The 17,795-nt window shown below is 37.4% G+C and overlaps 1 protein-coding gene across 3 annotated transcripts in view; it reads left to right on the top strand.

Moving 5' to 3' along the window:
- Nucleotides 1-16,038, top strand: part of IPO11 (importin 11) — a 232,940-nt gene extending 216,902 nt beyond the window's left edge. For all 3 annotated transcript variants that reach the window (XM_053589979.1, XM_053590000.1, XM_053589989.1), the window contains exon 30: nt 15,241-16,038. In XM_053589979.1, the coding sequence (XP_053445954.1) occupies nt 15,241-15,405 (165 nt within the window). In that variant the 3' untranslated portion in view covers nt 15,406-16,038. The remainder of the gene's footprint in view (nt 1-15,240) is intronic.
- The last annotated feature ends 1,757 nt before the right edge of the window (nt 16,039-17,795 follow it).

Raw genomic sequence — 17,795 nt, 5'->3', positions numbered from 1 at the left:
TGCTGTATTATATGTGTCAAACTTCCAACAAATTGAGTTTTAAAGATTTAGTTGGCTTTTATTAGCAATTCATGAACCAGGCAGCATCCGATCTATAAAATAACAGGAGCTCAGATGGCAGTGGCAGAATGGTTGGTTTTGTAAAGCAACTGGAGCGAGAAGCCATGAAATAGCATAGTTCAAAAAGTGGATTGGTTAATTTCAGGTTACTTCCCCCAGATGGGTTAAGGGAAAGGGGACTTCCTGATCATGCTATCTCAAATTTGCTGGGCCCCTTTTGATTCGTTGTTGTGAATCTCCTGTATTTTGGAAAATTGGTCTGTTTTTACCTTTTAGTTTATTTGGGGGGCTCCTAATTGAGGTAACTCCATTCTGGTTGGATATGGGCTATTAGGGGCCTCCTCAGTTCAAGACAATGATCTCCATAAATTTTATTCTTTATTTTATTTATTTATTTATTTGCGGTTTTTGGCCATGGCTGGGTTTGAACCCTCTACCTCCGGCATATGGGGCTGGCGCCCTACCCCTTTGAGCCACAGGCGCCACCCCATAAATTTTATTTAACACATGACAAAATGGAATTAAAGTTGCTAATCAGATGATCATAGGAGATTATCTAGAATTCTCCCAGTGGGTATACCCATCTTGACAAAAATCCTTAAAAAGTGAAAGAAGAGGGCAGAAGAGATGAATGTCAGGAGTCAAGCTCCTCTTGCTGGCTTTGAAGACAGAGAATGGTCTGTCTTCTTGGCCCCAAGCCAAGGAATATAGTTGGCCTCTAAAAGCTGGAAAAGGCAAGGAAACACATGGTACTTTAGAGTCTCAGGAATAGAAGACAGCCCTGCAGCACCTGGCTTTTAAAAAAGTCACTAAATTTGTAGTAATTAGTTACAGCAGCCATAGAAAACTAATGCACTAGGCGGCGCCTGTGGCTCAAAGGAGTAGGGCACTGGTCCCATATGCCGGAGGTGGTGGGTTCAAACCCAGCCCCGGCCAGAAACTGCAAAAAAAAAAATGAAGAAGAAGAAAACTAATGCACTAAGGAATTTGGAGGAATAGGGAGCCATCGAAGAGTTACCATCAGTAAGTGATATGGTCAGATTTACATCAGCGAAAGGATTCATTGTGCAACTTATATTCTGCCATGAATTTGCTTACTCATCTGCTATAACTGCATAAATGACAATGGTTATACATCTTCAGGTACCATTTGAAACTAATTTTATATGAACCCTAGATTCCAGAAATGTTGGGTCCACATTTTCAATTATATCCATGTTCCTTGGCTAGAAGACTATGTTTAGTGTACATCTCTTCTTTCTCTTCGAACTATAGTCATCTACAGAGAAGATCTTTGACTTGTAATTTCTTAACACACTTTATATAGGAATTTTATAAATGTTCATTTCTTTCTTTTTTCAAGTAAATGGCCACTGTGTAACGTGACTGATTATTAAATTTAGACTGACTAAACTTTTCTCTGTTTCTTTTGTATATTTCCATAAACTGTAGAATTGTTTATCATGCAGCTTCTGCATTACTCCTGCACTTTTATCGTCCTAACACACCGTCACCCGTGGGACCCATTGTACCAGAAATCCTTAGAGATTTTTCTTTTTAACTCAATAGCTGTAGATGTTTTACTTTTGTAAGCAAAATTCTGTTTTATTGAGAAAATTGTATTTCATCCTGTCAGGATTTTTCTAAATAAAAAAGAATCTTTTCACTTCGTTATTTTTTTGGTCATGCCTTGAAACTCACTTGTTATAAACCTAGTTATTTGGTTGATTTATAGTATAACTATGTTTTAACCAAGTTTGGCTATAAGGCCAGTTTCTCTAATGCAAATACTATTGTTTTATTTTTATCATAGAGTAGATGTATACACATTTTAAAATAAGTTGTGTTTGATTATTTTTTGATTTATTGAGGATGCTTTTCAAAGCAGAGTAGAAAACTTTTAGCAAGAAAAGATTCAAGATTGTACTTAGCTGCCACTGCCTACTGTAGGGAAGAGGCCTCCAGCAGCCTGGTTACACTTGGTTTCTAAGAGAAAAAACTTCATGGCATTGTCCTAGTTCATGATCTTGATGACCTCCTCCCCCATCTTTTAGTCAACTATAGATTAAATGCTTCTACTATGAATAGCGATGCCACCAGATATGTCCATGTATCCAGTTAGCTTTCCTGGGACCTGAGTAAGTGAGAAATAACTGCTCTTTGTTTTCTGTTGTGGACCCCTTCCCCACCCTCCCCCCATGTCCTTTATTTCTTCCTCTTTCCCCGCACCCCCCACACATACACAGAATGGCTGCCTCATTCCAAACAGTGTTCAGAGCAGCCACTTTTTACTATTTAATATAAACATTTATATTAGATCACTAATTTTCATGTTACCTTAAACACATCACTCGGCTAATTTTTCTATTTTTAGTAGAGATGGGATCTCACTCTTCCTCAGGCTGGTCTCAAATTCTTGAGCTCAAACAATCCACCCGTTTTGACCTCCCAGAATGCCATGATTACAGGCGTGAGTCACCACACCTGGTTTGGGATTTAAGTTTGTAGAGCTTATAATTATCAAATTAAGGATTTAAGTTCCCCAAATGATTCCCACTAAAGATTTTTTTTGTGACACTGCCAGGGGTTTCCTTTCTGAGTTTGTCCTTATTGTGAGTTTTAAATGAAACAACACGATTACGTGTGAATGGCCTACCCTATACCTACCATATGTCTTGCCTGTGGTTGGAGTTTAGGAAGCATGGGTATTGTATTTTGCCTCCTATTTAATTGCTCTAATGAAGATCATTGTATATTGAAGCATATGAAAGAAAAAAGCAGATGTTCTGTTGCTCAGATTGGGCTTGAAATAATTACTTTGGCTAATTGCTTAAATTGTGCATTTCTGTTAAGCTTACTTGCAAAGATTTGAAACACCTTGCAATAAAGGCATCTTAAATGAAACTGGTTAGTAGAGCAAAAATACTAATACTAAAAAAGTATTAAGGTTACTAAGTATGAAATGTCTGATTTCCTTAAGTACTAAATTTGACAGCTGTTAATCTCTGACATTTCACTTTGACATTTCTCGTTTAATTTTCCTTGTGAAGGTGCATTCTCATTCTTTCAGACACATATTTTGGCTATGATTATCTTGCAAAAAGTTTTGATAGGAATTTTTGTGAAGCCATGGATAAGTCAAAAATTTGTGTCATTTTCAAATATGAGTTTCCTCATGGAACCAATGCAGCTTAATGAAGTGTTTAGGAATAATGTAACTAATGAATGTCCAATATGTCGATGATTTGAGAAGTTCCATTCTCATGATTTTATTCTTGAAAATAAGCTCTGTGGACAACTTGAGACGAAGGTGGGTAAGGATGAGTTGAAAGGCGTAGTGAAAGCTAATCTGTCTCAAGCTACGTGTAAATTAGCAGCAAAGATTGATTGTACTTTCCCAATGATATTGGACCAAATTGGCAAGATGAAGCTATATAGACTGGTACCACATGAGTTAAACGAATGTCAGAGAGACATTGTCTCGAAACTTGCCTTTCTTTGCTGTCACAACATAAAGCCAAAGTTTTCTATACCACATTTTAATATGTGATGAAAAATGGATTCTTTGTGACAATTCAAAGCACTTGGCACAACAGGTGGATAAAAATGAAGTGCTGAGACACAGTCCAGAACTCAATATTCAAAACAGCTAATGGTGTCTGTCTGGTGGTCTAGTGCTGGATGGTCTATCATCCACTGCAGCTTCATGAATCCTGGTCAGTCAATTATAGCCAATGTCTACTGCAGCCAAGTGGATAAAAAAAAATGATGAGGTTGCTTGCAGTTAAGGAGCTGAGATTGGTCGGTAGAGACAGGCCAGTCTTATTGCAAGACAAGCCTCAACCACATGTCACACAAATGACATTGCTCAAACTATAGAAGCTGGACTTGGAAACTCTGTCACTGTTCATCAGATGTTGTACCAAGTGACTAACACTTTTTCCAGGCTCGGGACTACTTCTTGCAAGGAAAAATATTCAATTCTCAACAAGCTGTGGAAAATACCTTTCAGGATTTCACCTCCACTTGCAATTTCATTGCCACTTGCTTTCCAGACTTCCATATGTAGCCTAGGACTGATAGAACAAAAATAATTATTATATCAGAAAACCTATATCACAAATGAATTGCTTTTGGCCACTGAGATATGTATGCACTGTTATTTTGATCTCATGAAGTCTAGGTCCCAGTGTTTCTAGACATAGTAATGTAAAATAATGCCTTTACTTACAAGTTCATCATTTAGAAATCATAGTCCAATCTCCTCAAAGGACAGCTTGGGTTTCACAATGGATGTAATTGGTGATTGAATTTGTACTGCTGTGCCCTATTGATGAGGTGAGTTCGGGTTGGCATCTGCTAGCCTCATATTCTTCACCAAGCTACAGAGTTTGAAGAGTTTATATCCAACAGATTTTAGAAATTAAGGTAATATATTTCAGCAATTGACATATATTACCACAAAACAATTAGAGGCCAGAAAAGAAGGAAAATTTTAGCCAAAGTATTCTGATTTAAACTAAAGAAATTTTGTTGACAATGTGGTTAAATGCATTGTTGTAGATAAATTTTCCTTCGTGATTGTCGATTATGATATGTAGTATACCTGTTTTTATATGTAATTTAGCAAATTTCGTGGAAAGTCTATTATTATTCTTACAAAAATGTTCTATATTTTTCTAGGGTAGAAAATACTTTTTCTCTTAAGTAAAATTCCATGTGAAATAACTTTAAGAAGTTTCTGAAAAATTATAGTGTATATAGAGACTTTAAAAGTGAATAATAATATGATATGCCTTGTAACTTAAGGAAAACGAAAGATTTAGCTTCATTGAATTCTTGCTGAGTGAAATTAGTGATTAATGCAGTGAAATATAATGGAAAACTTTGTCCCAAGGAATAAAAATCTCAAAGAACAAGAAATATACATCCTGGCGTGTAGCACCACAGTAGCTAAAATCTTGTACCACCTTTAGAGACTAAATACTTTGTGGTGAAGCATATGTGAAAAGACTGTAATTACCAACAGAGGGAACTGGTACACAGTTCGATCAGAACCATTCTTAGAGTAATAATTTTAAAACCAAGTAGTAGTGGGCTACTTCCATTAAAATGCAGTACATGGACTTTTGAAATGAGTCAGACTATTAAAATTTCATTTATCTGGTGTTACCCCAGAATCAGGAATTCTGGGTCGTTATCTTTCGCTAATAACTTAAGCTTGTTAAGGTTCCTAATTTTATCCTAGTCATTTTAATGGAAATATTTTTTAAATGACTGTGTACTTTTTTGGAGGGCCAGAGTAGTGAGTAGGCATAAGGAACTAATAGAAAAAGAATAAAACCAGGAATTTGGTGATCTATATTCTAATTCTGCTTATGTTATTACCTTGACAAAAACAAACCTTGGATATCACCCAGAGCTTAGAGACATCAGTTTTTCTCATCTTGAAAAAACTTGCCAAGCTAGCTGAAAAGTGTATAATTGAACTCTTATGTAAGCTAATTGAGATGTTAATTGGAGAGCATATTGTCCCCACACTAACTGGCACAGAAGGATGTACTTTTGTAATTCCTGAGACCATTTTTTAAAATAACCTTTTTAAAGTGGAATACTTTTAGGTTTATAGAAAAGTGACAGCGATAATACAGAGAGTTTCCATGTGCCCCTCACCTGTTTTCTCGTAATGTAAACATCTTATGTTGTATTTATCAAATGTACATGGCACCTTTATCAAAACTAAGAAACCAACACTGGCACATTATCGTTAACTAACTCTAGACTTTTATTTGGACTTCACCAGTTTTCATGGTAATATTCTTAGTTCCAGAATTTAATTGAGAATGCCCACATTTAGCTGGGGTCCATTTTTAATAGTTTTCTGTCTCCTCGCATTAATGCCAGACTGTCACTTAAGCCTCTGTACTGCTGTCTTTGTTTTTGATTGTGCGAGTTTTTATCTCCCTTGATTTTGTGTGTCTAAGCAAATCTAAGCAATCATACTTGTTATAAATGGTAGAGAAAAATAGTTTATTTCTTTCACCAAATTCCACTATGAATAATTTGTTTGAATTTGGGCATGTGAGTGCCAATCTATAGACCTTTGCAAGTTAATTCCCTATTTCAAACTATACATTGTACTTTGCCCCCAAACTCAGAAGCTGCTATGTGTTAGGAGATGAGGATGCCCTGATCTCCCCTTAGGGCATCCTAGTGTATTCCTGGTGGTTGAGGTTGCTAGATCACTGAGCTCTCTGGATTGTGAGCTATTTCTGTTTGTGAAGAAGACTAGAATTTAATCTGAAGTGAATAAAAGGCTGACTTCTGTTCTGTCTTGCTGTGATTAATGTGCCTACAAGTGACGCATATATGTGTTATTTGATGATACATGAGTGTGGTAGAGAAAACTTTAGAAGAATGCTGGATTTGGCTGGGTGTAGTGGCTCATGCCTGTAATCCTAGCACTCTGGGAGGCCAAGGTGGGTGGATTGCTTGAGCTAAGGAGTTTGACACCAGCCTGAGCAAAGGTGCGACCCCTGTCTATGCTAAAAATAGAAAAACTGAGGCAAGAGGATCACTTGAGCCCAAGAGTTGGAGGTTGCAGTGAGCTATGACGCCATGGCACTCTAACCAGAGCGACAGCTTGAGACTTTGTCTCAAAAAAAAAAAAATGCTGGATTTGGTATAAAAGACCTATGTTTTGTTAGTGAAAGGAACGCCATACCATAAAGTGGTGAAATGGTAAAAAAAAGATAATGGAGGTAAGTGCTCATTTACAAAGGATCATTGTGGCACTCTAATTATGATTAATTGGAAGAGATAATGTAGAATCCCCAAGACTTTTAAAAACTAACACACAGGCTTGGCACCTGTGGCTCAAGTGGCTAAGGCGCCAGCCACATACACCTGAGCGTGTGGGTTCGAATCCAGCCTGGGCCCGCCAAACAACAGTGATGGCTACAACCAAAAAAATAGCCAGGCGTTGTGGCGGGAGCCTGTGGTCCCAGCTACTTGGGAGGCAGAGGCAGGAGAATCCTTTGAGTCCAGGAGTTAGAGGTTGCTGTGAGCTGTGATGCCACAGCACTCTACCCAGGGTGACAGCTTGAGACTCTGTCTCAAAAAAAAAAAAAGTAACACATGCAGGGCATCCTCATCTCCTAAGACATAGCAGCTTCTGAGTTTGGGGGGCAAAGTACAATGTATAGTTTGAAACTGATGAGTAATTTTTATTTTTCTACTCCGGTATACTATAGTCATTGGTATATTGTTAACCTATATATGGTCCCAAGAGAACAAACTAAACTCCCAGAATACAAAGTCTCCTCATTGCATGTTAAGATCAGGAAAAAATAAGAATAATTCTATATAGTTCTACGTGACATAAATTTTATGTATTGTCCTAAAAGTCCCATCAAATTGGTAAGCGTATTGAAAACTTTTTACTGTATGTTTACCATCCTCTTACACAAAATTCTGTATTTATCTTTTTCTGTAGTATACAGATAGCCTTAATCGTTGTGCTTAACACATACTACATACATTATTCTACTAGGGCTACCATAACAAAATATCACAGACTGACGGCTCACACAACAGAAATGTATTTCTCACAGTTCTGGAAGCTGAGTCCACATCGTGGTGTTATCAGGGTTGGTTTTTCCTGAGGTTTCTCTCCTCGGCTTGCAGATGGCCACCTTCTTGCCATGTCCTCACATGGCCTTTCCTCTGCATGCCTACGTTCCTAAAGTCTGTCTCTCTTTCGTGGTAGTGCATCAGTCGTATTGGACTACAGCACTGCCCTATGGCCTCATTTAACTTTAAGGCCCTATCTCCAAATACAATCACAGGTGGGTTAGGAATTCAACAGATGAATAGGGGGTGGGGGGCAGGCACAATTCAGTGCATAACATTTTAATTATATAAAATTCATAAAAAGTCAGTGGCATATGGGGGAACTCAATAACTTTCTTTATTAAAGGTAAGTAAAATATTAGCTCTTAATAAGTCTAAAAGGAACACACTAGAAGTTTTGTTTGCCAGGTCATTGATTAGCAGACATACTACATTTGAGAGAATACTTGTAGAACATCTCAACTGGTAAATTTATTCTCAAGAGATGGTAGAAATGTAAGTAGTTTTTCAAAATGACACACCAAAATTGACTAAAAAATGAATAGAAAATCTAAATAGACTGTAAAGAAGTTAAAAAAAATTGTATTAATAATTAAAAATCTTCCCACAAAGGAAAACCCGGGCACAAGCGACTTAACTGGTGCATTTGTACCAAGCATTTCAAAGAATTAATATCAATACAATTCTTCTAAAAAATAAAAGAGGATAAGACATTTCCTTGTTTATTCTGTGATGTTGATATCCTGATGCCAAAGTCAAAGATTTCACAAGAAGGGAAAACTATAGATCTATCACACGTTTCCTGAAAATAGGCTCAAAAATCTCCAACAAAATATTAACAAACTGAATCAAACAACATAAAATAAAAAGATTATACATTGTGACCAAGTGGGATTTATCCCAGGATGGCAGGATTGCTATAAAATCTGAAAATCTATCAGTATAAAACACTATATTAATAGAATAAAGAATACAACCATGTGATCATCACAGCAGATTCAGAAAAAAAAGTTCCGACAAAACTCAGTACTCATTCATAACAAAAACTCTTAACAAATTTGGAATAGAAGGGAACTTCCTTATTCAGGAATGTATAGGACATCCACCTAAAACCTGTCAAGGAACATCATTCTGAACAGTGAAAGACCGAAGGCTTTCTTCCCAGGTTTGGGAACAAGGAAAGATTGTCCAATCTTGCTATTTATATTGTAATACTGGAGGTTCTGGCCTGTGCCATCAGTCAGGAACATTAAATAAAATAAAAGGCATCCAACCTGAAAAGGAAGACATAAACCCATCTTTATTTACAGATGACATAAATATGTCTGTAGGAAATACTAAGGAATTCGCCCCCCAAATTCTATTAGAACTATTAAACGACTACAGGTTGCAGGATACAAGAGCAATGTAAAAAGTGTCTGGAAAAGGGAAGAGACTTAGTACTTTTAAAAAGGTTGGTATAGCCAAACGTTCCTAGGTGTCCCTGTCAGAAACACAATGAAAATTAGGGTAGGTATGATGGGATTTCAATGCTAGGTGGAATTCCAAGGAAGCTGGGTGTGATAAAAAAGTCACAGTGTCGGCGGCACCTGTGGCTGAAAGTGGTAGGGCACCGGCCCCATATGCTGGAGGTAGCGGGTTCAAACCCAGCTCTGGCCAAAAACTGCAAAAGAAAAGTCACAGTGTCCTTTTGGGATGCTGTACAATAAGATGAGTCTTCAGAATCTGATCCCCCAATTGGGTGATCTGCTTAGTGTACACTTAGGCATGGTAAGTAGGTTTATATCGTTCTCTCCTGTTCCAAGTTCCAAACACAGTTAAGTGCTCACTTGAAATTGATAGGTTCTTAGAAACTGCAAGTTTAAGTGAAAAGAAATACAGCAGGTCATTAAATCAGATTGTTTTGTTACAATATTGATGAGGAGAAAAACCCACCTGTTTTTTTTATGAGTTTCCAAGAACCTACTCGTGTTAAGCAAGGAGAGGACTTAGCTGTATCCAGAGTCAGGTGCCTCTGACACCACAGTGGTCAGTAGGTGTCAGTGCATGGATGATTTAGGAGAGACTCCACATTTATTTAGTTAAATGTTTTATTTTGAAATCATTGCAGTTTCACATTTATAAGAAATAGTATTGAAAGGTCATATGTACCCTTTACTCAATTTTTTCCAATAACATCATGCCAAATTAGACTACAGTATCATAACCAGATATTGGCATTGATGAGAACCAAATACAGAATATTTGTTGCCCTTTTATACTTAAACCTACCTCCCTCCTGCTTCTGTCCCCCCCTTTTTTGGTATTTTGAATAATCTTCTGTTGAAACTTGGACACTTTTGTTATTGTTGTGAAACTAAGTCTTATTTGAATCTTCTGTTTTAGCTGGCTTCTCCTGACAGTGCCATGTCAGGGAAAGTGAGGGTGCCACCCTGCCAGGTGGGTGTCAGAAGCAGAGCTTTCCACTAGGCTCCACTGATACCTGCTTAGATTAGAAAGGAAAGAGTCCAGGCTCCCCACGTGGTCTCCACTGCCACTGTTGAGGGATGGTGGGTTGAATCCTTACATAGCCTGGCATGAGTGGGGGTTTTTTCTGTCAAGTTTGGCTAACGTAGAACAATTATTGTCTAAAAGTGTTCTGTCTTGCAAGGCTGTCCCTTTCCTCCTCCTTTGGCTAGAGAGAGCAGGGTTTGTTGGAGCTTTTTGTCTGTGCTAATTGCATTTCCTGGTTGCTGGCTTTTTTAGCTCCTAGACTGGGATATGTGAGGCCAGAAGAGAGCCCAGAGATTCCCTGCTGTGTTGTTCCTTAGATGCCAAGTCTCTAGTTCCCATCTTTTAGAGTCTTATGTTTGCTTTATGTGTAATGTCCAGGTTGTGTAGTTGTACTTGGCAGGAAGAATTAGAAGAAAATATTTTACTCTATAACTTTGAAAGCCAAAGTCTCCATCATATCTACTTTTGCAGTGTATTCTTTCCTACAGCAGATTTAGAATTTACTTATTACATTAGAAAACTAATTATTTTCTCAAGACATTACTACCTATAAACCTGGTAGGTACTTTGTATTTTTTTCACATGGAATTGGGTAATTAAGTTTATTATAAGTTAGGTGGTCATTATTTATATAAAGGTAATAGTTAAGTTCTTTGAAAATGCTATTAGTGACTTCAGTCTATTATTTCTGATGACTCTAAGCACTGTTAGACTCAAGAAATAGAATCTGGATTTGTAGTAGAAGTGCAGGAATGAGTCTACTGTAAACAAGCATCTGATCAACTAATTTCACATTTTTTTATATATTCATTTTATTTTATTTTATTTTTTATTAAATCATAGCTGTGTACATTGATATGATCATGGGGCATCATTCACTAGCTTCACAGACCGTTTACCAAGTTTCGCATATACCCTTGTAAGATGCACCGCTGGTGTAATCCCACCAATCCCCTTCCCTCTTTCCACCTCCCCCCTCCCTCCCCTCCCTTTCCCCCTTCCCCCTATTCTTAGGTTGTAACTGGGTTATAGCTTTCATGTGAAAACCCTAAATTAGTTTCATATTAGGGTTGAGTACATTAATTTCACATTTTTTTCAAAGAATGTATTAGTAACTATAATTAACGAAAGTGTACTGTAAACCAAAAGAGACAGTTATTGGCTAACAGGTGTTTTTGGCTTTAAAAAAATGCTTGTTTTTTAAGATCATTTAAAGGTATATAATTGGAGAGTTCTTCCCTCCACTGCTGTCTTTCTAAAAGAAATTGATGCTTTTAATCTTCACATGACTCACCACTACATTTGCATTTTATGTAATACTGATGTGCTATTATGCTCTATCTGGTGGATTTTAGTGTAGTGGTGCTTTTTATTAATCTGTTAGAAATTAAAGTATGAAAATGTGAAAAGTTAACTGTTTACAGTTTCTTACAATAAATTGAAACAGAGCATTTAACCTGTACTATTAACCATCATTCCAGTAGTTAGAGGGACTTGGTGAACAACAATTTTACACTCAGGTGCTTTTCACTCATATTGTAGCACAGCAGTCCTCAACCTTTTTGGCACCAGGGAGCAGTTTCCTGAAAGACAGTTTTTCCATGGACTAGGGATTTGAGGGGGCTGAGGAGATGGCAGGTGGGAGAGTACGGGCATGGGGATGGTGGGGATGGGACAGGAGGCAGACCTCAGGTGGTGAGGTAAATAGTGGGGAGTGGCTGTAAGTACAGATGGAGCTTCATTCTCCACTCACCTCCTGCCGTGCAGCCCGGATCCTAACAGACTATGGACTGGAAGCTTTTTGGCACCAGGGACTGGTTTCACGGAAGACAGTTTTTCAAAGAGTGGGGTGGGAAGGGGATGGAATAGAGAGCAGAGTTTCGGTGGTGATGCTGTACAGCTTGGTTCCTAACAGGCCATGGACAAGTAATGATCCACATCCTAGGTGTTGGGAACCATAGTTGTAGCAGGTAGTTCAGCTATAGAGAATATACTATATTTTAACAAAGTCAACATCTCCCTTTTTAATGAAAAAAATCTATTTCTTTTTTTATTCCAAAATATCAAGGGGTTACAAATGTGTTTGTTTCCTGTGTACATTTTATCACACTTAAGTCAGGGCTTTTTGTTTGCTCAATACTGAAATAAATAGTATTCATTATATCTGTGAGGTGGGATGTACCTTCTCCTCTCCTCCCTTTCCCCGCTTCTTGATTTCTTATGACCTAATTTACATCTCTTTGTACCCATCAATTAGCTCCCAGTTATTAGTGAGTACATGTGGCGTTTGTTTTTCCATTCCTGAGATACTTAGGATAACGGTCTCCACTTCCATCCAAGTTGCTGCAGAAGACATTATTTCATTACTTTTTATGGCTTGAGTAATGTGCTCCACTCTTGAATTGATGGGCGCTTAGGTTGATTCTTAATCTGTGTGATTGTGTATTATACTGCAATATAAACATTTGAGTACAGGTGTCTTTTTGATGAAATGACCCCTTTTCCTTTTGGGAGATACCCAATAGTTAAATTGCTGGGTCAAATGGTAGGTCTACATTTGTTTCTGTGAGGAATCTCCATACTGTTTTCCTAGAGGTTGTACTAATTTGCAATCCCACCAATAGTGCATGAGTGTTCTTTTCTCTCTGCATCCACACCAGTATCTGTTGTGGTTTTAATTTGCATTTCCCTGATGATTAGTGATGTTGGGCATTTCTTCATATATTTGTGGCCCATTTGTCTATCTTCTTTTGAAAAACTTCTGTTTGTGTCTTTTGCCCACTTTTTAATGGGGTGGTTTATTTTTCTTTCTTACTGATTCGTTTGAATTCTTTGTACATTCTGGATAGTACCCCTTTGTCAGCTGTAGATTTTGCCAATATTTTCTTCCATTCTGTAGGTTGTATATTTACTCTGTTGATTATTTTCTCTTCTGTTCAAGCTTTTTAATTTAATCAAGTCTCATTTATTTTTGTTGATATATTGCTTTGGGGGGGGTCTTAGTAATTAAAGTAATATTGAACATTATTATTGCATGTTGCTTGAGAGCAAATATTTTTAAATGTTCATCTTCAGCGTCTATGTATTTTATAGAATGATGTCTTCAGTCTTGTGGAGACAGGCCTTTCTGTCTGCAGTTAGTTCTTCCTGGTGTTCGTTCTCATATCTGTCTTCCGGGGAAAGGCGTCTTGAAATAACCTTGCCTTGGATTTATCATGTGCTCCTAAAATGGTCAGATACAGGGTTTAATTTCAGTTTTGTGGTACCTACATTTCTCCCTCTCAGTTGCCTTTTCCATTTATGATCATTACTTTTAAATATACTTCCATTGCTTAAACAACTGATGTGACTGTAATTCAGCTACTTCATCTACCGAGAACAAAAGTGAGTATCAGTAAGGAAAGAAAAGAATTTCTGTGCAGCCATATCAGGCACAGAAACTCAAGCATTTTACTCAAAGCCTTGCAGATGTTCAGTTTTATTGGTAATGAGATAAATGTGTAGCTTATGGCAATGTGTTAAATTATAAAGCATTTAAATAATGATAGCTATACCAGTGGTAAGAACAGTGCCAGAAGCCAAAAACTTTTATATCTTTTAAGTTGATACAAACCATAGGGGAAAATACTTGATAATATGGATCAAGAGTCATAAAATTGTGTCTGCCCATTATTTAATCAAGTAGTTCTTCTGACATAAAGGTATTCCAAAAACATAATCTGAAATGTAGAGGAAAGACTGTATACATAATAATGTGGAATGGTGTTTGTGATAGACTTTTCAGCAAAATTGTATTTAAACTATAATCACATCAACATACCTATAACCCAAGAAAATAAGGCATAAGTAGATTTATAATTCTTGAAGTGTATTAGAATAGCGTTCTTTTTGTGATAATATAAATGCAAAGAGGCTCAGCACCCGTAGCATAGTAGTTACAGTGCCAGCCACATACACTGAGGCTGGTGGGTTCAAACTCGGCCCAGGCCAGCTAAACAACAATGACAGCTACAACAAAAAAATAGCCCGGCATTGTGGCAGGCTCCAGCTACTTGGAAGGCTGAGGCGAGAGAATCACTTAAACCCAAGAGTTTGAGGTGGCTGTGAGCTGTGACGCCACAGCACTGTACCGAGGGCAACATAGTGAAACTTGTCTGGGGGAGGGGGGAGGAATATATACATATATATAGAATTATTTGCATATATATATCTATATAAATGCAAATAGTAGTACTCTTGAAAAAAGGCTAAAAGAGGGCAAAATATTTTTTTATTAGCATTATCTTTAGGGAGTGAAATTATGGGTTGTTTTTTATGTAATTATACTTTTTTGCTTTGTTTTCCCAGTATCGCTATAGGGGAAGAGGAATGAGGTGGGGTTTTTTTTAATACACTAACTGCCGTGTGAGTTGTATTTATAACTTACCCTAGTTTTAAGCCTGGGCCCCGTGAAGCATGTATAACTCACAGGTCTCTTGACCTATCTTGACCTAATAAAGCACCATGACCCCAAGGAAAAAATTAGCTTTCCTAGTGCGGCAGTTAATGTGTCAATTATCTGTGTATTTGTATTTTATATTTATTTTTTAATTTTTTTCCTTTTTTTCAGGAGGTAGCATATACATGAATTTAAATATCATAGCTATTATGATAGGCAAACAGTGTCTTCAGGCACCCGAGTCGCCACCTTGGAGTGCCTGATCTTTCCAAGGAGAATTGGCATAATTGAATTGAATGCTCTTCAGTATGTTCTGTTCCTTTTAGGATGCTGTCTGCCAGGTTTTGATGCTTTAAATGGATGGATCCTCAGCTCTTGAGAAACTGAGCTAAGCGGAAAACTTATGTTCACAGGGTCTTAGGGAATTAAGGTTTGACCAACAGTGAAGTTTTCTTTGACAATTTTTCCACCATGAGATTATTTTAGAATGTCTGTAAGAAGGGACGCAAAAGCAATTTTTTTTACTGTGAAAGAAATTACAAAGAACCTTAGTAAGTCACAGGTAAGATGAACTTGTTTTGCTTCTTTGACACATCTGACTCCTCTGTCCCCCACAGCTGGCCCTGAAGGACCCTGTGCACACAGTGTCTCTGCAGCAATTCGTCTATGAGAAGCTCAAGGCACAGCAGGAGTTACTGGGAGAACAAGGCTTCCAGTCCCTCATGGAAACAGTGGACACAGAGATTGTCACCCAGCTGCAGGAGTTCTTGCAAGGATTCTAAGAGCACATGCCGGGTGGCTGCCTCCCCTTTCTAAAGCAAGCTGAATACCCAGCCTGCCATGTGTACATGTGAGCCTGCTGAGATGAGGAAGTCACTAGCATATGAAATGAAGAAGCAAAGACCACACATTTTTTATTATAAAATATAAAGAATAAATATAAGTTCTGCATAACTAAAGTCACAAACCTGCTCCTCAAAAGAATTTAATTTTGTATTTATGAGGGGGCTTACTAGAGGTACATTTGATGATAATAGCTGCTTAGTTTCCTGTTAAAGAAACTGATTACCTTTCAATCATGTACTCTTATAACACTGAAGAAGATGGAAGTTATTGTCTGAGATGTTTCTCTGCAACCAAAATTAGTTAGATTTGGCTGCCTTATTCCTTTTTTAAACTAATGAAACTACAAGTTTGTAAGATGACAAAAGTATTTAGGTGATACAATTAAAGAAATTTGTTCACCATGGGAAAATATATAAATAGTGACAGATATACTTTACTAAGATTATCTTGCAAGGGAGTTGTTTTCATCTGACATAGGAAATGGGTTTTATCAGATAAATGCTTTTATTTTCATTCTAGTAATTTGATAGAAGAACTAGTAAAGGCGTTTTTCTCTTGTTATGTTTCCAATAAATTTATTTAGTCTGTAAATGTACACTAAGGCCCACGGAAGTGAACCTGCAGTGCTGCTGTACCAGGTGGGAGATCTCTGGCCCTGGTTTGGTCCTAGTTCCTTTCTTATTCTTGAAAGCCACCAGCCCTGTGAGCACTGAGAAGAACCGGCAGCCCCTAGTCCCACCTGTGCTGTGGCAGTCCCACACGGCTGCGCTCCCCCTTCTCAGGTTCCCTAGTGTGGCGTGCCCCTCAGAGGACCCCGCAGCAATCCCCAGGGTACCAACACTGATGTCACTAGTCTTCCTTCCTTACTCCTCCAACGTGCAGCACATGAAAAGGGGGAAAGGAGAAAATAAAGCCTTACTTTGTTTTACTTGCCATTTAATGTAAGGAACCTTTAAAACATTTTTTAAAAAATAGGCAGAAGCAAGGTTGGAAAAAGTTGAGTACAGTCTGTAACTATGGGAAACCCACAGCGTGGAACCCAAAGTGTACTGGAATATTCAATGTTTTCAGCAAAAGGAAAAAAATATGGTCCAAATTAAATTTTCCAAAGATACCTCACTTTGACTTATTTGTCTGATTATTTTTCTTGCCCTACAAAAATATGAGTCCTTAAGAACTGCCCAGTGCATTATAAACGGAAGTTTTCTTTTATACTCTGGTTTTGGTTGTGCTAGTAGGTAACAGTACTATATGTAGCCAATCCTAGTTAATCTTCTAATTTCTCTTCATTTAAACATGAAAAGCTCCTTAAGAGTGATGTTTCTTTATCATTATTACTCAGTCCTTAAGACTAATCTAAGAAGAAGATTTCTGTTGACTTGTTTTCATTTGAAGCACCAACCCCCGTAATGTTATCAGAAATTCTCAAACATGCTCCAGTTTTTCAGTTATAATAAAATACTCATCTTTCTATCTCCTGGCAGATTTCATTATAATGACATAGCAAATAGTACCAAAATAGTCACCTTGCAAAAAAAGTATACTTTTTTTAAATCAGGACAAGAGTTTGGTTCATTTTTTAAACTCATGGGTTAAAATAGGCTTTGTAAATATCTCAAAAACAATTCATGTTTGCCTTTGGACTCTAGGATAAGGAAAAAAATAAGTTATGTAACTTGAATTTTTAAATGCTCAAGATTTAATTATTGGTTTATAGAATTCTATTCATTCTATTTTATGTTACACCAAACATACTAAGTTTAGGACAAGCAACTTAGTTAGCCAAGCTCTGTTTGAACTTTGGCTCCTAATATAAGCTAATGATCTTTCTCTTTCAAGAATGTACTTTTATTTATTTGTTTTATATTCCAGAGACATCTCTCAACATTCTGACAAAGGCTCATGTGATCAACAATAACATTTTAAAGTTCAATTACAAGTTGGTCTTTTCCCTCCCCTCCCTTCCCTTCCCCTCCTCTCCCCTCCCAGCCTTCCTCCCCTCTAAAATACTCACTTTTACAGTTTCTCTTGAGAAACCTTCACTTTAGGCCTTCATTTTATTTATTTCCTTACCTAGTGTTTTATTTTGAGTTACTGTTTGGTGCCATAGTTGTGTGCCCATTCTGGAGTTAGAACAGGATACCTCCCTTCATGAAGTTTTGCAATTCAAGAGGAACACAGACCTTGCCAACATGATACAAGAAAATAGGAATTCTGAGGAAGTGCAGGTTCAGAAGCAGCAGGCATGCAGGGCAAGGGACTTGGGTATAAAAATGATGTGATCGCTGTGTGATTTGACAGCCATTTAAAAACAGCATAGTTTGGT

The sequence above is a fragment of the Nycticebus coucang genome, chromosome 1 (assembly GCF_027406575.1).
Source record: "Nycticebus coucang isolate mNycCou1 chromosome 1, mNycCou1.pri, whole genome shotgun sequence".
NCBI lineage: Eukaryota > Metazoa > Chordata > Mammalia > Primates > Lorisidae > Nycticebus > Nycticebus coucang.
Note: the sequence above shows the minus strand (reverse complement) of the source record. Positions and strands in the feature narration are given on the sequence as shown.